We start from the raw sequence: 23667 nt of genomic DNA, 5'->3' as shown, positions 1-23667 counted from the left end.
TTTTAAAATAATCTTGATATATTTTTCTAAATATTTAGCATGCACTATAATTTATAGGCAATCACAGAAGAATACACTGCACAGAATATAACAAAAATAAATTTTGCTTCAGGCCAACAATAATCTTTGAGTGAAATGTTTGAGCGAAATTTGAGTGATCAACGTGATGAAAGTGACATCTGGTGGCGGATTAGTGAAGTCTTCATTGAAAATTTATAATTAATGCATTGGTATTATTTTACAATAATTTCACAAATATAGAGAGCCGTAAAGAATGGAATGAATGGCAATAGAATACCGTACAAGGTACAATACTGAGAGATTTTGCACTGACATAGTAATTTTGTTGACTGATATTAATGATTAAAGCCTGGTCAGTAATGTGTATTAGTTCACAAAGATTAATTGCAAACTTTTTTTTTTCTTTTTGCCTAAATCAAATGTCTTAAGAATCGCCAGAAATAAGTGCTTGAAAAGGTTCAAATTCCTTTTTTTCTTCTTTAATAATCTGAATGCATAACTGCACAATTTTGCACAGTTCCCTTCATAACATGGCAGCGATCTCCTCCCACGAGTAAATGCTGTGTTCCTCCGATGTGTGTCCGAGCAGCTCCAGCATCTCTGCGCGATGATTCCGCTCGACGTGGCAACTTTGAATTTTCCAAATATGGGAGTGAGTTCAGAAAGCCCAGGACGCCTGTCAAACCTCTGTATGCAAACACACAGTAAGTCCTGCTTTGATTTATTTCACATTTACCGTTATTTATGGGTAAAATAACTTATTTTTTAATGTTTAGACGCGTGTAAGTGTTTTTTTTTTTTTTTTTACATAAATGTATGGTTTCAATTATGTATTTAGAGTAAAAATGATAGAAAGCCGATGTCCAGTCCCAGCTGTTGCATAGGGCTGGCAACAGCTGTTTGTAACAGCCATGAAGAGGTTCACCAAATATAAGGTGTATTTTGACTTCCTTGAGTTCTGCATTCCCTTTTAGAGGTAAAAAGGCAAATAAACATATGGAGAGACTTTGAGACTACAGTAAAGCAGGTTCATGGTTCAGCTTTGTTTGTGTTGTGCTCTGAAATGATGTGGCATGTGCACTTTGAAACTATGACAGGACACAACTCACAGTTAACAGCGCGTGTGTATGGAAAACATCTCAAATAGACACCTGTGAGTTATTTGAAAGTTGATTATGTGGAAAATGTTTCTTTAATGCTATTTTCTGTTTATTAACTATATTAAAAACATTAAACTTACAGTTTATTTTGCGTGAATCACAGGCACACCACGTTTTTAGGACCCACTTTATATTAACCACTATGTGCTAAGACTTCAGTGAATAATTTGATAAAGCACTAATTGTGTAGATACATGTTTTTATCATTGTACTTGTATTTAAAAAGTAATTAATTTCTGTACTCGCATCAATAATTACACAGCTGACCTAACCACTCTTAAATGGAAACATTACCACAATTTTTTCCCCCCTTAAGTACATAGTACTTAAAAATAAAAAATAGTATAAAGCGGGACAGATTTTTCAAATCTCATACTGATGTCTTTAAGTATATCAAAAGTTACCACAAAAATACTGACAGACTGAAAACAAAGGTTGTTATGATTTACTGCTCTCTTCCTGCTAAACAGTCTCTGTATCTGCTCACTGATAACATTTGACTTACAGCAAGCAATATCCTCCCCTGTTTGTCTAACTCCTGACTTTTGTCTGTGTAAGTGCAGTTTTCTTTAAGTTTATCTGGCACTGTGTCTCGTGATGGAGCCCAGAGGGCAAGGTTGGCATACGCCAGGCTATCAGTACCAGTCTAGTAACAGAGACGACCACTACAGATCCTCCCACCAAACACCGTATTACTACCCACCTACAGACCCGAGAGGGAGGGAAAGACAGTGGGCCCATGTGGATCCTCGCTATGGAAGCTACATGGCCAGTCCTCCTCCTAAACCAGAGTATATTCCTGGATATAGTAGTGCTTCTGTATCAAACCAACCATTGCATTTCAGACCTCACTCCAGGTAAATCAGTAAAAATTGTTTTCTTAATCAGTATTTTATCACTTGTTTTCCTGTAAACATGCAAATGTCCTTGAACCTTTAAAATGTATTCAAAATAAATCTACTTGAGAAGCAAAATAGCACAACATATTAAGACTTTTAAAAATTTTATGAGAACATATCTTAATTACTTTTTGTTTAATTTCCTTATAACTGGCTAATCAGTTCATTGGCATAAATCACAATACACTTTGTTATTGGCATAAACATCAGTATTCTTTGTTTCATTTTAAGGCAATATAAATAAAAATAAATAAATAATAAAAATAATATTAAGGCAATTGAGAGATAAAGTCTACAATATGAAAAAAAAAAGTGAGATGATGTTGCAAGAAATAAATATTAATAATAATAATGTTGAATTTTGAATGTTCATACATTTTTACCCAACCCGAAATAAAGAAAAAATGCTGATTAAGACAGCTATTTAGAATTATTTTGAATATACACTTCCATTCAGAAGTTTAAGGTCAGTAAGATTTTCCAAGAAATTAACTTTTATTTTATTAGCATGGATGCAAAACATTTTTTTTCAAATAAATGCTTTCTATTCATCAAATAATCCTAAAAATAATTAGTTTCAACAAATTAAGCACCACTATTTTCAGTGTCAAATTAAAATAGAAATAAGTAAAAGAAACTAAAAGTAAAACCGTTATTTTAAACTTTAATATTTCACAATATGACTTTTTGCTGTATTTTTGATCAAATAAATGCAGCCAAGGTGAGCTTAAGAGACTTATGCGACTTAAGAGACTGCAATCTTTTGAACAGTATTTTATATTAATATACTGGAATATACGGGCACCTTATTTGTTAGTATTTGTCAATGAATAAGCACAGTCTAAAATCCCAGGTCTAACTACTAATATCTGTTCAGGCAGGAATATGACTACCCCGCGTCCAGCTACTGGCCCTACAGAGAAGACTACGGGTATTATGATTATCATGGTTATCACAGATCACAATACAGCTCCCAAGGTACAAAATATTCAATCACATGCCCACAGTTTTTAATTCTCACCAAAATTCAAACTCACTTTAAGCCCATTGGTGTTTTGTAGATGGTGGTGGCTGGAGCCAGACAGATGGCTGGAGAACAGAGGCGTATCAGGGAAGAGGACTGCAGCAGGAGTCAGCAAGAGCTTCATACTTAGATCAGCAGGGGTCTGTTAATGGCATTCACTCATACGTTATATGCTCTGTCATGCATGAAACATGTTTTCTGAAAAATCAAAACATTCTGTACATTTCATATCAAGTGACCTTACACATTTATTTAACAGCTATAGCCATAGAACAGACAGTCAGTATGACCATGGTGTCTCAGAGAGACAGCACAGAGAAAGTCTGGAAAATGGAGATGGAACTGGAGAGGTTTGTTTCCAGAAATAACTTTTCATCGACTTTATTGTAAACTTGCCATTCTTGTTCATAGAAGTCAAAGTTCAAAGTTTTGTGGTCAGTAAGCATTTTTTGAAAGAAACTAATACTTTTATTCAGCAAGGGCACATTATTTATTATCACCCTAAACTTTTGAGCAGTAGTGTATATATTCCAGCTCTTTTTGATTATCCCTCAGGCTGTTTTGTTATTCCTTCTCTAGGTGTATGATAGTGGAGCTCTTGCCAACTCTAAAGCTTCAGGTCTGTCCTCGAGCAGCTATGAGCTCAGCCAGTACATCAATGGAGCTGAACAGAGTGAGCCTGGGCTCATATCTCACACAGGTTTGTCACAACCAGGGTTCTTAATACTGAACTTAAATTTTTTGTGTTTTTGCACTGCAAATGTGTGCTTGTTGATTTTCTTTTATTACAGCAGTTAGTTAGAATCCTTGAATCTGAATGGTCAGTGGATGTTGTCAGAATGGCTGTGATTTATTTGGTCATTTGATTTAGATGCTGTACCCATGGAGGTGGCTCCACTGAAGTTCTGTATCCCTCATGTGGCAGTGAGCTTTGGGCCTGCAGGTCAGCTGGTATGGGTCAGTCCAGCCCTTGCCTCTGAGGGTGAGCCTGCTCAAGTGGAACTCCACAGTCTGGAGGTAACAGAGACATGGTACAAACATGCATTTTAAAGCATAATATGAAGTATTATGGTGGGTTAAATATGTTCTTTTAATGATTTCAGGTAATTCTCTGTGACACACATGAACAACAGGATATGAGAGATTTTCCTGGACCACTGGCTAAGTATGATATTCCAAACTATCTCTCTCTCACAATGAATGGGTTTCCATCCAAAGTTGGGAACTTAACTTTGGAATATTGCAAAAAACATTTGTGAACATTTATTTTCCTATATAATAAATTACTTGCACCTCAGAACTAGCAGACGAAACACAATGAATGCAGTTATTGCTTTCGGAGGTGGATTCCTGCTGTTTGGGAAAGCAGTCGTGTAACAGTTCTGGGAGGCAATTATACAAAAATACTTTGATGACAGACTTTGCTCGGGCATTTCCAAATGATCGTAACAACATTTCAGATGCTGTGGAACAAGATCAGGCTGCTGGATAGTCAGGATTTGCCATCCCATAGCGCAAAGTCACATGACTTCTTTGACGCACTTGGAGGAATTTATTCACAAAATGCATTTCCATCTGCCATTATTCGCATTAACCCTTTTTCGCACACGTCAAAAACCACCTCAAGCGAGCGTGAAAACGTTTTTGCGAATTAAGGCATTTTTATTCGAAATTCAGCGTTTCCATCACTCGTTTCTGATGCGATACTTCAAAATGCGCATAAAACCAGGATGATGGAAACATAGCTAATAATACTTAAATTTGCAAGACATTAATCCAATCTGAAAATATATATATATTTCTTTTTTTCTTGAAGGGAGGATTTGCATAAGGTGGATGCCATTAATTTTGCTCTCCAAATGTCAGCAAAATGTTTGAAGGATGAGAAATTAGAAGATGCCACTTCTGCTGCCCTCTTGTGGCATCTACTAATATTGCTGTGCAGACAGAATGGAGTAAGTTCCATCACTTTTCATCATCTCATTGCATTAAAGAATTTTAAGACCATTCTTTTCATCCCCCACCCTTTTACACCGTTAATGTGAGTATGTGTTGATGTTATAGAGAATCATGGGTTCAGATGTTGCAGAACTGCTGATGAGGGACTCCAGTTCTTTGGGTGCGTGTGGGGTCTCTGGTGATGGAGATGGAGATGGAGAAACTCTTATTGATCTGAGTGAAACACCCACATCAGAAAAAGAGACCCTCAACTTTGCTGACCTCCTGACTGGATTTCCACCAACTGACAAAGAGGCTGCAGTGCAAAACCTTCAGAGATACACAAAACTATTGCTATCTGGCAGAAAGAAGGTTAATGCTTTTATTGAAATGTATTTTCTACTTTGAGTCTCTCAATCCAACCTTTTTCTGAGCTTTTTTGACTGGTAAAGACCAATGCATTTATTTTTTTGTAGTCATAATTTCTACTGAAAATGGAGATTAGAGCAGGACGTAATGAAGGACTTCTCCTTATTTAATTTCCCCCCCTCTTCTTCTTTCTTCTCCTTTTTAAAGCCAATGGTATCATTATAGAGGGCATTTTATTGAGTAAAAATATTTTTTATGACTCTGTGAAGAAACATCATCAATATATATGGTTTAATGTATTTCCTATTAGATATTGTACACTGTAAATTTGTACAATACAATTAAACATTTGCAGTTGGTAAGATTTTATAAATGTTTTTGAAAGAAGTCTCCTATACTCACAAAGTTTTTAATTAAAAATAGATCAATAGCACAACCATAAATATTACTATAATTTAAAACAACTGTTTTCTATTTTGATATTTTGTAATTTATTGCTCTGATGGCAAAAGGTTTCTTTTCAACTATTACTCCAGTCAACTATTGCTCCAGTTTCTTTTCAACTATTACTCGTGATCCTTCATTCTAATATGTTGTTTTAATGCTCAAGAAACCTTTTTATTATCAATGTTTAAATCAGTTGTACTGCTTAATAATTTTGTAGAAACTGTGGTGCAATTTCTTTCTTTTTTTTTTTGTCCAGAAAGAACAGCAGTTATTTTAAAGAGATTTCTTTTTCTGACAATGTACTTGCACTTTTAATTAATTTAATGCACCCTTGCTGAAAAAAAGTATTAATTTCTTAAACATTTGAATGGTAGTATACATTTGAAATTTTTTTATTTATTTATTTATAATATGATTTCTTTGTTTATTATTCTTTTTAATGATGTTCACTTGCCTCACTTGTAACAATCTTTTAAGATCTCACTTGTCTGATCTTTTCTCCACACTTCTTTCCTCCCTGCAGGAGGCGTTAGAGTCAGCCATGCAGAGTGGACTTTGGGGTCATGCTTTATTTCTGGCCAGCAAAATGGACAGCAGATCCTACAACACAGTGCTGAGCAGGTTTGTAGCACTTTAAAAGATGACTGACACCGCTATTGCCAGAGGGACATCAACACATGCATTTTAGCATTAACCACTCTCCATCAATAACTGCCAAAGTCTGTCATGTTTTCAAATAGCACAAATCCCTGAATCATCTGTTCATGTCACCGTGTCATGTCTATATAAAATCTGCTTTGATTGGTTTATGCATTGCATTTTAATTGCAGTTACACATTTTACACTCTGTAAACACCCTGGTATGAGGTCAGATCAAATATACAGTGAGTGAAGACAGTTGCAGAACCACAAATAGGTCAAGGTTATATTTATACTTCCTGGCGCTTGCCAGTTCTCAGCAGTCTGATATCTGTTTCATTATTGGCACTGGCGTACCTTGAAAAATGTCTCTTGGAGAAGACTTCTTTTCATAAATCGGTAGCAATCCCAATAGTGAAATAATAAGCCCAGAAAACAGTATAGTAAATGAGTTATTTTTAAACATGCTCATGAGGATACCAGCATGGGACTTGCCTGGAAGATTGCATGCACATGCCTGTAATGTTTTAGCTGCTGTGTTTTGAGTTAAGAAGGTAACAGTTTTGTTTATTGATATGCAAGTTATGAACTTGCTGACTAACACGTTTGTGCATGCATGCTATGTGCATAAGTGTCACAGTATACTCTTTTGCCAAGCTAAACATGTGTCTATGTTATAGCAGATTGAATATTTATGTATGTGTTTGACAGGTTTACAGGGAGTCTGACTCCTAGTGACCCTCTGCAAACCCTCTTCCAGCTGCTCTCTGGGAGGATTCCAGCTGTTTCCATGGTATTCTACAACATTTTGTGCTCACGTTCTGTTTATTGTAATTAAAGGCAATTTATTGCTCTCATGTTGTTCTAAAGCTTTTTTTTTTTTGTTATTTTATTTTATCTGTTGAGTGTCAAATGAGAAATGTAAAGAATTTTTACACAGTTCATAAAACGCAACAGCTTGTAGTGACTTCATTATGCCGATGGTTGATATGGACTCTGGCTAGACGCAGTGAGAAATTTTATTACAATTTTGATTAACACATTTATTTTATTTTTTTTAATTATTCATTTTATTATTATGATTTTAGTTTTAGCTTACAGCGTTAGCCCTGGCTAGATACAAGTTTCAATTGAGGTTAACCTTTTCACTAAGCTATGGTATGGCTTTGAATCAGACTACATTTCAGCTGTTCAATTCTTCTTCAGAATTTCTAATTTTATGTTTCATTGAAAAAAAAAAAAACAGCATAAGGATTTGCAACAGCATGAGAGTGAGATGCTAATAATGACAATAATTTTGAATTTTGAAATGTTCCTTTAAATGCAAGCGTAATACAGACCCCTCCAGTCACAGCTCATGTGAAAACTCTTCTTTTCCTCTAAACTGTCCCCTCTGGCTTTCTCTTCTAAATGCTGTCATTATGCTCTCTAATTCCACTTTTCAGTCCTGGAGTAGTGAGAAGTGGGGAGACTGGCGACCGCACTTGGCTGTTTTGTTGTCCAATGAGACAGGAGACCCCTTTATACATCAGAGGTCCATCATTACCATGGGTGATACCCTAGGTAATGTCTAGTCCTAATTCTAGAAGTAACCATCTTCTTGTATGCTCTGTCATATTTTGGCTAATATCAAATGATTCAAGTAGATCTTGTGTTCTCTTATGTTCTCATCTCAGCCTCAAGGGATATGCTGTATGCCTCCCAGATCTGCTACCTCACGGCTCAATGTCCCTTTGGCTGGTATACAAACAGATCAGAACGTCTTGTGCTTCTGGGCAGCAAGCAAAGGTGTAGATTCAGCATGAACACTAAGATATCCAAATGAATACAATGAATTCCTGAATACAAATGGCTCTTTCTTTTAACTCTTTGATTGCAGTGTTCTGTTTTCCAAGTTCTGCCACAACTCTGCCATTCGCTGTACTGAGCTCTTTGAATACTGCCAGAGGCTTGGAAATGCTGAATTTATCATTCCTGCTTTTCAGGTATTCATACTGTACATTAACTACAGGAATCTTAGCAAATCAGGGATCTGAAGGTCTGTGGGCACTATTGAAAAGTGCTTATATTCTGATTTAATAAGAATAATAATAAGAAGAAATCATTACTCATTTGATCAAAATACAATTTTATTTTAATATTCTTTATTTATTTTCCTTGTTTTGAATTGTTCAATGTGGTCTCAGAATTCTGGACCTCTCTGTGTATCCTAATTTATGACTGTTTATGTCAGATTTGTATAGGTCAGTATTTTAAATGGTCATAAGCGCTACTTAATTTGAAAATTATTTAGATTATATGACTGTTTCAAATTAGTTTTTTACTGTATTAATATGGTTCAGTGTGTTCATACTGTATGTTTTATTTATTGCATAGTTATTATTGTGTTGTGTTCTGTGTAGGTGTACAAGTTCCTATATGCATGCCGGTTGCTGGACTGTGGTCTGGTTTCTCAGGCTTTCCACTACTGTGAGGTGGTGGCAAAAGCTCTGCTTAAGATCGAGGAACCCCATGTGGTGCTGCAGGGAGAGCTTATTAAAGTAACACACACCTGCACTTACAGTGCTTTTGTCTTTTCTGTGTATGCATTGAAAAGTGTTTTGTGATCTGTCTGATTTGTTTGCTGCCACAGTTGGTTGACAGACTGAAGTTCACCGAGGCACAGCTCAGTGACACAGGTCAACCTTTCCTGGATCCCGACTGGTTGGCACAGATTCGCTGCAGACATCAGGCCATGCTGGTAAACCCAAAGTTTGTACAGTATATATGATAGGCATTAGTCCACTTTAAGATCAGCAGGATTGCTTATAGCAAGACTTCACACTATCCATATGGAACTCAATGAACAGACCACACTATCGTTTTTCATTACCCACGGTGCTTGCTCACCTTTAGCTCCTTTTTATACCTGGTATTGACATCCATCTTGGGGTCTTGGGTGAAACGGTCACAAGTGGTCATATATATAATCCAACTAAGTAAAAACATTTTGAAAAGTATAAATATATTGAATTTTGCATATAGATACGTATGCTTTACATGATTTTAACCCTTGTTTTGAAATGATTGACTGACAGATGAGTCTTTCGCAATTGTATGGGGCACATTAGAAGCCATACTGCAAATGCAAAATGGTGTCATTTGTTTGTTTTCCTCCATACGTGGTTTCTGTGAAAATGTTTTGGACCCCATTTATCGCTGTATTTATAGCTAAAAGATGATCATTCTATATGGATGTAGCAGACATCCCACCCTGCAAAAACTAATTTCAGGGAGGTAGCCTCACCTCAGTGTATAGTATTGCATTATAATATTTCTCTAATATAATATAATATGTGACTCTTGACCACAAAACCAGTCATAAGGGTCAATTTTTCAAAACTGAGATATATAGACCATCTGAAAGCTGAATAAATAAGCTTTCCATTGATGTGTTAGGATTGGACAATATTTGGCCGAGATAGAACTAGAACTTAGCAATGTTACTATACAGGTGCTGGTCATATAGTTAGAATATCATCAAAAAGTTGATTTATTTCACTAATTCCATTCAAAAAGTGAAACTTGTATATTATATTCATTCATTACACACAGACTGATATATTTCAAATGTTTATTTATTTTAATTTTGATGATTATAACTGACAACTAAGGAAAATCCCAAATTCAGTATCTCAGAAAATTGGAATATTGTGAAAAGGATCAATATTGAAGACACCTGGTGCCACACTCTAATCAGCTAATTAACTCAAAACACCTGCAAAGGCCTTTAAATGGTCTCTCAGTCTAGTTCTGTAGGCTACACAATCATGGGGAAGACTGCTGACTTGACAGTTGTCCAAAAGACGACCATTGACACGTTGCACAAGGAGGGCAAGACACAAAAGGTCATTGCAAAGAGGCTGGCTGTTCACAGAGCTCTGTGTCCAAGCACATTAATAGAGAGGCGAAGGAAGGAAAAGATGTGGTAGAAAAAGTGTACAAGCAATAGGGATAACCGCACCCTGGAGAGGATTGTGAAACAAAAGCCATTCAAAAATGTGGGGGAGATTCACAAAGAGTGGACTGCAGCTGGAGTCAGTGCTTCAAGAACCACTACTCCCAGACGTATGCAAGACATGGGTTTCAGCTGTTGCATTCCTTGTGTCAAGCCACTCTTGAATACTCTTGAAATTTAAAGTTAATCCATAATCGAGCTATAATTTGAAGGGAAAAAAAACGGCAAAAGGCCTAATGATCATTTCAAATATAATTTGAAGAAGTGTTTCTTTCACAAAATGAGCATTGTATATATAACTATAAAATATAGGCTACTCAATTTTTCTCCCTCTTCACCAGGCACTAATTTCACTTTTATTTCTTTCGGGATAAATAACTGAATTCACGTGTTGTAAATCGGTCTGTATATAGCACATGTAGCCCCTAAATTTAGCGATCAACTATGCATATTATAAACTTAACATTTAACTTACAACAATTTGTCTTTATCTTAGTTATAAAGGATGGTAGCACATCATTTTTGAATGACTGTCTTCATGAGTTTGTCTGCATCCATATTGCATGTTTCCTCTCACTTGTAAAGTTAGGCCTATTTCTTCTAGCTGTTTCAAAGCATTCCGCTCTCGTTTTTAAATCTGCTTCATTGAGGTTCCAAATAATGGCTCATTGGCTTAGATAGAACACCTAGAAACATATATTCTTCTTATGCACACATGCAAAGTATTGGAGCTAAGACTCGAGACTTACTTGTGACTTGCAAAACAATGATTTGGTTCCACCTCTGGTCATCGGCACACGCAGCCTTTCTGTCAGAGCCGTTTTAAACCTGAAACTACCCTGCTAAAAAAACCAATAGAAGCCCAATAGAAACCATCACAGAAATTCCAATGGTTTCCATTAAAATACCATTATAAACCATTAGCTTTTTCCAGTAAAACCATTACAAAATTCCTTTTTGCAGTGTGTTTTGGGCATTTTTCCAATAGGATTTAACATCCCACCAATAGAATCCATCACATACCAGTAGACACCATTATAGTTTCCATTAAAACCAATACAATTCCCATTATAACCATTAAAACCATTACATTTTCTATTGTGTTTTGGGCAGGCTTCTATTGTTTTTTTTTCAGCAGGGTAAAGGCTTCTATATCTTACGAGTTTTTAAAGCTCTTCATATAAAGTTTGTGTTTAGAACAAATTGTATTATACACTTTCTCCGCAGTAGCTCAGTCTGTGTCCTCCGCTGTATTTCAGATGCACTCGTTTTCAAACTACTGTATTTAGGATTTAGATATTACGGTATTGCCTCATATCATATCGCTTATAAGTTAAAAAGAATATATGAAGAGTTCAGATGCAAAAGCCTCTAAATGCCGCCTGAAATCTTCTTCTAAAATGAGCATTTTTGTCAGGCCCATATATTTATGTTCACTTATTTCACTTTAATTGCATAGAAAAGGACCTATGCATTGCCATTAGAGTAAAATTACTGAACCAAAACATAGCAGCCTGATAAAAATGCTAATTTTAGATTAAAATTTCAGATGGCACTTAGAGGCTTTTGCATCTCAACTCTTCATATCGATATATCATCCAAACTCGATATACCGCCCAGCCCTAACACGAATACAGTATCTCCGTGACAGATAGTCAGCTAATTTAAATTTAAATGACATTAGCACCAAAGTCACAGCTGTTCTCCTCTTCTCCTTTTGCTCACTCATAAGTTACATTACCCGGTTTGGTTAGTATTCATGCGCTGCACTCAGAGCTCTTGCAAAGGAGATGTAAAGTGTGATGAATTCCAAACAGAAATGGTCAAATGAGACACTTTTAAAACACTTGTATACCAGGTGGAAATGGTAAATGCATCTGGACTGACAACTTGTGATTGAATCACCAAAAATTGCACTTTAATGCTCTAGAAACAGGGCGTTATATATAATTTGCAGGCATCAGGGAGCTTATCAATAGCGAAAGGCTCCTGGACCTTCTGGGAGAGGTGGGATGTCTGATTTTGTACCAGGTAAAAGTGGGGCTGTATACATCTTTAGAGGCTGCTTTTCTTAATCACCAATGTTGTGACCTTTCCCCTGTTTCCACTGTCATTAAAATGTTTATTTTATTAGGAGGGGAGCTTCTGTAGGGAAACATATCAGTCACCAGTTGAGGAGTCTACTTGGAGTCATGAGGAGAGCAACACGTGTTCAGGTTTAAAACATTTGCCAGATCTTTTTGACTATGTGCCCATCCACTAGGTGGCAGTAAAGCTCAGAAAGTATGTCAGTGTTTTCCTGTAATTTTAGAACATTGTTAATGTGCAGGAGAAAAGTGTTAACAGTTTATCAGTATGCAGTAAAAAATTTGTGTTTTCTCTCTTGGCTTCTCTGTACAGAAAGCTTCCAGACAGACCCAGTTAACCACACTAGCACTGAAAATGAAACCTCAAACCCACCTCAATCCATGATACCGCACACTGATGCCGGGTTTCAGGAGTCTTACTCTCCAGTGAGCCACTCTTACTCTTCTGAAGAACAGGCTCCTAAGACTGTGGCCCCAGTGCCACTGTACCCGACCCAGCAGCCAATGACACTGCCCCCAGTCTTCCCTATGCAAATGTCTGGGCCTCCACAAGTTTCAATGGACCAAAGCCACTCTAATCTTGATAGCAGCAGTAAAAATTATAATTTTTACACTGCTGCTTCTATTTTGCCTACAAGAAGCTACAATAATACAGGTTAGGATGACTATGGATGACCGAATCAGTATGACACAATTTATATATCGTTCTTCAATGATTTCTTGGAAATAATGTTTTGTACTGTACCATTCAAAATTTGATCAAAAGATACAGTAAAGACATTTATGATGTTCCAGTGAATTCTATAAAAAATGCTGTTCTTTTGAACTTTTCTATTCATCAAGGAATCCCAAAAAACCTTATCATGGTTTCCAAAAAATATTAATTTTAATTCCAAAAAACACAACTGTTTTCAACACTGATAATAATATGAAATGTTTCTTAAGAACCAAATAATCATATCAAAATGATTTCTGAAGAATTATGTGACACTGAAAAGTGGAGTAATGGCTGCTGAAAATTCAGCTTTGCCATCACAGGAATAAATTACAATTTAAATAATATATTAAAATAGAAAAACTTTACTTTAAATTTCACAATATTGCTGTTTTTATTGAATTTTTGATCAAATAAATGCAGCCTTGGTGATCAGAAGAGACTTATTTCAAGAACATAAATCTTACCCACTTTTAAACAGTAGTGTAAACATTTCCAACACCAATTATTAATATTTAATATTATTAATACTAAACTTTTACCTTTTGTTTTCTAAGATGGTGACTTTTCTGCTGGTGCAATAATGGTGAGAAAAAGAGATTTCAGTTCATTTTCATTTTTAAGTTTGAGAAAAACCTTTGTAAAGTTTTCTCTGTATGCTTAATAGAGATTGGAGGAAGCATTTTAACACAAAAAATGACAAATATCACCTCTATGAACAATTCACACAGGGTGCTGCTGAAAACAACGCTATGGTTGGTAGTGTTTATCAGTCCGGGACAATTCCAAATGAGGACAACCAGAGAGAATCCAGCACACAACCAGCAAAGGTATATTACATCAAATATTTACATGATTTCCTCTGTACTTTTATTTTTATTTATTTATTTAATTGTTGTATTGTTTCATCTCTGAACAGACCTCTAAGCCTGGATGGTTCAGTGGCTGGTTCAAGTCTAAGCCTAAAGAAGACCCAAAAGAACAAATCCCAGAACCCAAACCCACCACTAGGGTATATGCTCTTACATTTCCTATCATAAATAACAGTCTAAGGAAGAGATCTAAATCAGAACATGTCATAAACTGTTGTTCTTCCTTATTGTATAAAATAACTATATTCACTAATCATGTGGTGGAAAAGAAAAAAAATCTGAAACCCTTGTCAATAATTTATAAAAAAAAATTAACCAGTTGTGCCATGGCACCTTTGAACTGCCATATTCTATAGTCAGTATTTCAATAATTGAAGTTCTTTGGAGAAGTCAGCTAGGCAAGTTAATTTTTTCTTATGAAATAAGTATCTTTTTTTACACTCAATCAAAGTGACTTAAACCTGATAGATTTTCCAAGTTTCTTCTGTTCATCCATACAGTGGTCCTAAAAAGCAACTGGATTACTTATCCACATTATATAGCAAAAACATCAAAGCAAGTGACACAGTTTTCAAACTAAATTGATTTTAGAGACATTTAAGGATGGCAGACATATTCAAATACTTTTGGGGAGCACCATATACTGACAGTTGCACCTTTTTTACTGAGCCTCGTTTGTTGTCAATTAACACAATTTTGGTCTGTTTCTTGTTAGGAATCAACAGCCAACATTCCTTTCCCTTCTCCTCCTCCACCCATCCCAAAGGCATCACAGCCCCAACTCAGTGGGATCAATCCTTTTTCTAGGAGCGCTGGTGAGTAAATATCTTTTGTACGTCTGCCTGGTTTTGGCATCACTGACGGTTACACTGAATGAGTGTGAGCTGACAGAATCAAACTTTTCCTGAATCACTGCACTTGTCGTTCTGTTTGATAACTGTCAATTTTAACCTCCACCCTGATCATGCATCCCTTGCAGAATTAGTAAAGTTGGATAATAAAATACAGTTTGTTATTTCTTATTTAGGGTGAAAAATAAATACAAAATAATTAAGAGTATGTAAAATTTCATTTAAAATGTAGTTATTTTGTCTTGTGGACTGTATGTAAACGTCTGTTATGTGAAATAGCTTAGTTGCGGGATTACTAAATAAAATGCAATTTTTATTTGATTTTTTATTTAGAATTTATTAAAAAGAAAGCCTTTTATCATTTTATTCACTTAATATATAACATACAGTTCATTCATTTTTCTTAGGGTTCTTGAAGTGGAAATATGGAAAACAGTGAATTTTACATTTCTGATTTCTGGGGTTAAGGCTAGAAGGGATACGTTTGGTGCCACTGGACATGCGCACATCAATACAGCGTAATTTTTTTCACGCTGTACAACAATAATTACTATTTTTTAATTATTGTAAGGGGTAGGTTTAGGGTTGGGGTCGGTGAAGATGTTAAACATCTAATAGGTAGAAAATAAATTTCATTGTTTGTTTCCGGTCGGAGCTGTATCCCTTCTAGCTACAACCGATTTCTGGGCCTTGAAAAGTAAAGATTAATAAGATCTTAAAAAGCAAAAAGAAAGTTGTGGAAATTTGTTGGTCAAAAGGTGCTTTTATCTGGAATAAATATGCAGTATTTATGTTTGACATCCATATATGGCCAGTATTTTTGCACAAATTAGATATTTTAAAGTTCAAACGAGTTTTTTTTTATTTTATTTTTTAAACAAGTTTAATATAAGCATAATTTTCTTTCTTTGTTACAGGAAAAAAATTGTCTGGGGCAATGAGTCAGAATCAAGGGTCCATGTCACAGGTAGAAATCCTAATAAATGCATATATATTTATCATAACTGTCATGCAAATATTCAGGTTAATTGTTTTATTCATAGGGTCCCTAATGAAGGTTCTTAATTGAGGAATAATCACCAAATGAGGAACTCGGGGATGGATTTTGAGCCTCGTGACTAGTGTTCACATGACCAAGGGATTCCTTAGGCACACCCCTTCAGAGGGGCCTATGTATCTTTATATACAGTAACATCTGTGGTTACAGAAATAGACTGAGGACATAGAGTACTTGAAATAATCTGTGAAGGGTTTGGTGCCCAGTCTTCTTTGAGTGAAGACACCGAACAGCTGAGGCACAGCTCCCCGTGCTGACTCTAGGGATTTGTGTCGTTCCCTTTGGGAATGGGGACATGATGGAAATGGGTCCTGAGGACCTATGGAAACATGAACTTAAGACGTCTCCTCAGCTGGCAATGTCAGTAACACGTAACACTTCCACCCCCCATCCCACCTCCCCACATGCAAAATGATTTTAATAATTTAAGTGGCTTTTCACAATTCAAAAGTTTAAGATATGGAGCCAGAGTAGTGAAAATGTTGTAATTGTACAGGTGGTCCCTTTGGGCCACAGCCTTGATTTATTCCAGAGGGAGAGATTTTGATGTTTTATTCAATATCTCTACCAAAAAATGTATTTTTTGTTGTAAAAAAAAAATTCTAATAAAAATCAATAGTATTTGTATATGCCAATGTATTTGATTTAACAAATAAAAATATAATTAGTCAACTAAAAATATGGAAATATGGCAACATCTCTTTGACAAGATGTGTGCCATCTTCTTTTACCATGAGTGTGCAGATTTGGCAGCAGAGGGACAAATGTTAGCAGAAGTGTGTCTTGTGTCCTATTCATACAGAGGGAACAACATGATTGAGTCACTATTCCAACACCCTCTCATGTTTCCAACACCACATTTCACACATCAATCCTGAAAAATGCTTTTATTTAGTCTGACTATGTAACATTTTTGTTTATGATGGTAATAACATATTCACAATTATACAACATGTGATTTACTGTAAGTCCAAAAGAAAAGGTAACAGTTCATAATTAATTTAATTCATTATATAACATGTACCACCAGCCCCATCCCTGCAACCTCAAAATACAATTACACATTTTCCCCTACTGCATACATTTAGTACCAAAATATAGCACTACCACATAGTAATAGTAATATCATATAGCTTTAACGACATATCTTGTAACTTGAAATAGCTCTGTGCATCCGACACGTCTAAGAGAATTCACAATATTCTTTATCACTTTCTCTCACACACAAAATCTGCCTTGTTTATAAGATGCCATCAGCTGCCATTAACATTTTTACAAATGGGTCACCAATGACAACAGTGTGTTCTTTTGCTAGGAATATACACAGTGATTTATTCATCAGTGGTCCCCACAATTCCCTGCAGTTAACACTAGTAAAAATAAGTACAAGTCAAATGTTTTTTTAAATTCTAGGTATAACTATGTTGTTAAGGCTGAATTCTGATAGATAGAAAGAATAACCCAGGCTTACTTGCTATCCTCCAGTTGCTTCAGTGCGAAATGGGTAGGTTTATGTAATGCAAATCGCACCGTCAGCATGGCTTTGCATGTGTTCTGTAAGCAGGGAATCCTGGGGGAAAGATTTACTGCACTGCCCGCATACAAAGATTGTGCCGTCGCCATGCTTCTTCTGATGCTTCCTGAGTGCCGCAAGATGTCCGAATGACATATCGCAGCTTTGGCAGTGATAGGAGTGCACATCTGCGTGAATACGCTGGTGTCGCACTAGCCGGGACGCCATGGCGAACGCCACCCCACACTCTGAGCACTTGTGTGGCCGCACTCCGCTGTGAACTGTGAGATGTTCAGCGAGGTTGGAGGACTTGGTGAAAGCTTTGGAGCAAATGGAGCAGGTGTAGGGACGCACGCCGCTGTGGATTTTCCTGTGCTCTGTCATGCGACTGGCCAGGGCAAATGCTTTCCCGCACTCCGGGCAAACAAACGGCCTCTCACCCAAATGCGTGCGCTCATGACGGAGAAGAGACAGGGGTTTGTTGAAGGTTTTGCCACACTGCTTGCAGAGGAACGGCTTGTCGTTGGTGTGCATGTTGCGCTCATGCTTCCGCAGGTCTGAGGAACGCACAAAATCCTTGCCACATTCCTCACAGATGTACGGCTTCTCTCCGGTGTGCGTTCGGATATGTTTGCGGAAGTCAGAGGACCAAATGTAGCTTTTCTCACAAAATGGGCATTGGTACGGTCGTTCGCCCGTGTGTAGCCGCTTGTGCTGCTGAAGAGTACCTTGGTGCGAGTAGGCCTTCCCACACAGGTCACAAATGTGTGGTTTAAGACCTCGGTGAGTGTCGATGTGGCTCAACAGGTTGCTGGACTTTTTGAAAGCCCAGCTGCAGTAAGGGCACTTGTACGGACGGTTTTCCGTGTCTCCCTCCATTCCTCGCTTCTTCATGCCTGCGAAGACAAAATGATTGTTTAAAACCTGCTTCTGAGAAGAGTTCAGGCTGTCTGCTCCGTTTCCCTCAGCCTCGCATTCGTCCCCCACATTCTCCTGCTGATCTCTTGGAATCGCTGCCAGTTCACATGGCACAGCGATATCCACCTCCTGTTTCACTTTCATGTTGGTGATGCTGGTCGCTTCCAAGTGCTCATGATTCGGTCGGGAATCAGATCCAGGCTCAGCCTTCACATCGGTTATATCAACTCTCTCCTTTTCATAGGATTGTTCAGACGATTTCTCCGGAAGGTGGCATGTAGTGTGAGTCCTTGAATTCTCTTGGGTTTGTAATTTTTTGGTTTTTCTTTCATTGCAACCGGTAGAAGTAGTGATGTCCTCTTCACTGGGTAGATTATAACTCACTTTCATGGTGTCAGTAATGTTACTCTCCACAGGCAGATAATGCCTCTTGCTGATGAGTATCTTTCTGATACTTCGTTTTGATATGTAGACATTGTCTGTAAAAGCTGTTGAATTCAACAGGTCGTTCATTTTATCCATTGCAGATGATTTCTTGAGTAGAATTTAGTGCATCAACCTTTATTAACAAATTAAATGGTCTGTGTGATCTAGGTTTGCAATTCCTGAAAAAGAAAAAGCATTGGTTCAGTTGATAGATTTATATACTTGAGAAATACAGTTAATCTCAATTTTATGAACTATAGACTAATACTTTACACCTCAAACTAAATAATTTACTGTATCATTCTGCTGCCCTACATAGAACATGAGTTTTGGATGTAATAAATATCAAGAAGTCAAAATTCACTATAATTCACTATAGACCAAATACAATCAGTTCTAAGAGGCTGGTTTTTTGAGTACTGATGGTATAATGAAGCTATTAAGATATCCAGCATAAATTATACTAACTGGAAACCCTCCAGTAGATCCTCTTGGAAGAGTTACACACTCTTTGAGCCAGCAAAGACTTTATTCTCAGCTTTCATAGTGCATAGTACGGACTCTCAAGAATCATTAAAACATCCCACACATGCAAATAGTCTCTTACCTTGGCAGCACCAAGTCCACCAATGGTGATTTCAAAGGGAGCCAGAGCGCAGTTAGACTTACTTTACATGGGGGAGTGCAACATTTTTTGGCAGTGGTCAGCACTTTAGCAAAACCATTTGCTGTCGGGAAAGATCAACTCATCGACACTGTCACCCATGCCAGCTGTGAGGCACATGGGATATTTCCCGGGGAGCACTGCATAAACATGCTGATGCAATAACAACCTACCAGAATTATGATCACCCATTATATTTACTTTATAGTTTGTTTTGTTTTGTAGGCTGTTGCAAAATGATGATACAGTCATTCCACTTATTAATCATATGTAGTAAAATGAGCCATCTAGTCCAGCCTATATACTGTATCTCTAATAGCAGGTTCTATGTTTGTTGTTCACAGATCAATTTACACTGCAGCAATTTTTAACTACATTTTTCTTATTAGTATAAATGTTTTTTTTGTGTGTGTTTTTTTTCTCATCATCTGGCTGAGGAGATGTCAATGTTCTACATTCTTTAGTTAATTTAATTAGCATGTAAATATTTCTACTAATTCACTTATTGAGTGAAAGAATTAAGAACAGGAATAACCTGCTTATGTTAGACATAACTGACAACCTGATACCCGTCCAGCACATATAGATTAAAAAAAAAAAATGTGTCAGAGGAAATATGAGAGGAAGAGAACATACTGTAGATCAGCAAGTACAAGACACCTGTTTGCCGCTTAAGGTTCAATCTACCCCTCAGTGTAAATGCTGATGGTAGGGTATCCTGACATTGAGGCCTACTCTGAACAGAATAAAAAGACTTAGTGGATTGTTTTGCGCAGCATTTGAAGAAAAGATGTTCGACATTTTGTCAGCCTTTCTTTATGTATGCATATAAAAATGCTGGCCAAAACTTTCCATCAAGCTTAGTCTTCTTTCTCTTCTAATTTAAGAGTTAATCAGAGTGTGGTGAGTTACTCTCAACAGTCTGTACATAAATGTAACTTTATGTTGTATGGCACAGTGTGATAGATCACATATAGGGGAGAATGGGGTTGGTTAGCACTGGGTTAATGTCTGGTTCATGAATAAATATAAGACAAGCTAACTTGTATCCTGCAACAAAATGAGCTGCAGCAGCATATGTAAGACTAACTAGCACACTAATAGTGGCCAGACAGCAACCCTGGCTCCTTCGATGACACAAAACCTTTTTAAATGCACTTGTTGCACACGCATGTCATCGTGTTAATATAATACTTGAACTATTGCTTACTTGCCTTTTCAGCAGCCCATTAAAAGCTCCAGAAGCTCCAACAACAGCTGCAATTTGTTGTCGCCCATGCTGAGCTGAGCGCATATGCACGGCTGGCCTAACCCGAAAACATGTCATTGCTTTCAGATTTTCCAGAAAATGAACAATTAGTGTAAGAGTAATTTCAGATAATTGCATTTAACCCTCCGAGAGACTTTAAAATGCCATTCCTGTTTGAATAGAAATAATGGCAACGTGCCAGCTTTGCACATTCCCATTACATAAATCATTATATAAGATGATCTAGATTTATATTTATAATCTATTTAAGAATAATAACTGAAATTATCATTATATCAAGGACACACAACTGTATTAAAACATTTGTTTATTAATTAATACCATATTTGTTTTAATAATTGTTTAGATTTAGCATTGGTTTAAAATCCTGGATAGCACAAAGGGCAGAGGAAATGTCTCTGGCAGAAAAAAAACATGATGGAGAGGGATCAACTGAACTTCTGACACCTCGACATAGAAAGGGAACCTGGATGGATGTTCTGAGTGTGGAAAGAACAAGGTCAATAAGGCATGAGAATTCCCAGTGAAAGTTGCCAGTGTTTCTGTTTAGTATATGTACACACACATACTTACAAGTATATACACACTGATCAGTCACAACGTTAAAACCACCTGCCTAATATTGTGGAGATCCCCCTCGTGCTGCCAAAACAGCTCAGATGAACTGAAGCATGTACTCCACAAGACCTCTAAACCTGTCCTCTGGTATCTGGCACCAACAGCAGATCTTGCAAGTTGTATGGTGTCAGGTTGCAAGTCTCCATGGATTGGATTTGTTGGTCAAGTACATCCAATAGATGCTCGATCATATTGAGATCTGTGGAATTTGGAGGATGGAGGATTTTTCTCAAACTGTTTCTGAACAATTATTGCTGTGTGTCTGCTGGAAGAGGCCACTTGCCATCAAGGAACACTATACTGCCATAAAGGTCTGTAACTTTAGGTGGGTAGAATGTCAATATAACATCCAGACGAATGCCAGGACCCAAAGTTTCACAGCATCGCCCAGAGTATAACACTACATCCACCGACATGCTTTCTTCCCATAGTGCATCCCTGGACATCTCTTGCCCAGGTAAACAATGCATACGCATGCAACCATCCTCTAGACTTATCAGACCCAGCAATTTTCTTCCAGTGCTCCAAGGTCCAGGTCTGATGTACCTGGACCTTGATGTCCATTGTACTTTCAGCGGTGGACAGAAGTCATCATGGACATTCTGACCAGTCTGCAGCTACGCAACTCCTTACGTCAGCTGGGATGCACTGTGTTCTTTCAGTAATTTGAGTATAACTGTTCCATCATTCTTTTAAAAAGTACCGTATTGTCCCGAATATAAGACGAATCTTGTTTTTGTTTTTTTCTTCTTTTTTTCTCTCTCTCTGTAAAACACATTTATTCTTAAATTATTTTCATATTGCATATTTTTCCAATTCTAATTTTTGTTTTGAAAGTATGGTAAATACTGGTAAAATGTACCAACAATGACATTGGAACATTTTGATATACCATTGAAATAACAGGTAGCCCATCTGAATTATATAACAATTAGGCTATCAATCTCATAGTAGCCTACAAAAATGTTATTAGTAGACGTGAAATCTTATTGTAGTCTTCAAATCTGGGTACTGTCTTATGTTTTAAAATCAGTGGTGAAGTTGTTCCCATCAGGCTAACATGACAGTCACGATCATGCTGCTGTAAGCTTTTCTTTTTCATTTGTTTTCATTCGCGATCTTTACAACACACATTACATATTTCATGGCACTCGTTTTATGCGTTTTTGGCGCCACCTATTGTTGTGGGTGTATTATTGACATGTCAAAGTCTAGACCCTGAATATAAGACGAACGCGTTTTTTCAGATGTATTTCCAAGGAAAAAACATCGTCTTATATTCGGGTCAATACGGTAATTCTGTTTCATCAGCAATTATTCTGCTCATAAGAATTTATGGTTCCATGAATACATGAACTCTCTTAATACATTGGTTTGGAATAATGATGATACTAGTAAATGCTCACTAATATAACCATTCATAAGTGTTATAATCTCTCTGGAAGACTCCATCAATGTTGTTTGTCCTGTGAACAATATTTGAATGTCTGTTTTTCATTCTTTTTATTTAGGTTATGTCACATGTCCAGTACTCGGAATCATCCTAAAATAAAAACAGAAGCACAAGAATGCTAAACACCATTACTAAATATTTCTCAATTCATTTTGATTTATTCAGATACAGAAGAACATACTGATTATTCAGTCAGTAAGTTTTATAGTTTAATTAACTCATCAATTAAAATATACAAGTAACACTGTATCAGCTAAGAAAAGAACATATTTATTAAAGGGATAGTTCACCCAAAGATAAATATTCTCTCATCGCCTCAAGTCGTTCCATACCTGTATGAATTGTCAAATACAAAAGAAGAACCAACAGAGGCAAACTGTTGCTGGTCCCCATAGTATGCTCTGCAAGTCAAAGTGGACCAGCAACTGTTCCTCAAAAATTCCTCTTTTATGTTCAAAAGAAGGTTTCATTCAAACTTGTGTATGTATATATTATAAAAGCTGTGAGAAGCTTTGTAATGTGTAGTGGTGTAGTTCATTTTTAGCCTGATAGTTGTGTACAGCTGTTAGGATTATTATGATGAATAAACATGTAAGAACTTTTGCTAGTCACAGAGCTTATTTTCTGCAATAATCCAAAAGCCAATGGAAAAAAAAAAAAAAAACTTTTTTGCATTTTTGTTGAGGGAACAACAGTGATGCCATGTTCTGGGTTGGCTACTAAAACATC

At 36.7% G+C, this 23667-nt stretch overlaps 2 protein-coding genes across 4 annotated transcripts; one reads left to right on the top strand and one right to left on the bottom strand.

Moving 5' to 3' along the window:
• Positions 1 to 77: 77 nt before the first annotated feature.
• sec16b (SEC16 homolog B, endoplasmic reticulum export factor) lies at positions 78 to 16823 on the top strand. 2 transcript variants are annotated; one of them, XM_058778350.1, is made up of 25 exons: positions 78 to 725; positions 1745 to 2038; positions 2958 to 3058; positions 3142 to 3244; positions 3364 to 3454; positions 3684 to 3804; positions 3976 to 4121; positions 4208 to 4269; positions 4921 to 5059; positions 5169 to 5414; positions 6382 to 6479; positions 7209 to 7290; positions 7943 to 8060; positions 8174 to 8285; positions 8377 to 8482; positions 8900 to 9037; positions 9130 to 9237; positions 12629 to 12710; positions 12895 to 13236; positions 13854 to 13882; positions 14028 to 14126; positions 14216 to 14308; positions 14884 to 14983; positions 15937 to 15986; positions 16063 to 16823. In XM_058778350.1, the coding sequence occupies exons 2-25, from the start codon at positions 1779 to 1781 to the stop codon at positions 16069 to 16071; spliced, it is 2835 nt and encodes a 944-aa protein (XP_058634333.1). In that variant the 5' UTR covers positions 78 to 725; positions 1745 to 1778; the 3' UTR covers positions 16072 to 16823. The 2 variants fall into 2 exon arrangements, with proteins under 2 accessions (XP_058634333.1, XP_058634335.1); XM_058778352.1 differs by lacking the exon at positions 78 to 725 and adding an exon at positions 849 to 1174.
• A 125-nt stretch (positions 16824 to 16948) lies between these two features.
• On the bottom strand, positions 16949 to 23382 carry znf648 (zinc finger protein 648). Of its 2 annotated transcripts, none has more exons than XM_058778364.1 (2): positions 19402 to 23382; positions 16949 to 19112 (listed from the first exon to the last, which is right to left on the bottom strand). In XM_058778364.1, the coding sequence occupies exon 2, from the start codon at positions 19027 to 19029 to the stop codon at positions 17587 to 17589; it is 1443 nt and encodes a 480-aa protein (XP_058634347.1). In that variant the 5' UTR covers positions 19030 to 19112; positions 19402 to 23382; the 3' UTR covers positions 16949 to 17586. The 2 variants fall into 2 exon arrangements, with proteins under 2 accessions (XP_058634347.1, XP_058634346.1); XM_058778363.1 differs by having other exon boundaries at positions 19541 to 23382.
• Positions 23383 to 23667: the final 285 nt, after the last annotated feature.

Source organism: Onychostoma macrolepis, chromosome 06, assembly GCF_012432095.1.
Source record: "Onychostoma macrolepis isolate SWU-2019 chromosome 06, ASM1243209v1, whole genome shotgun sequence".
NCBI classification, from domain to species: Eukaryota; Metazoa; Chordata; class Actinopteri; order Cypriniformes; family Cyprinidae; genus Onychostoma; species Onychostoma macrolepis.
The sequence above is the reverse complement of the archived record's forward strand: the minus strand, read 5'-3'. Positions and strand labels throughout refer to the sequence as shown.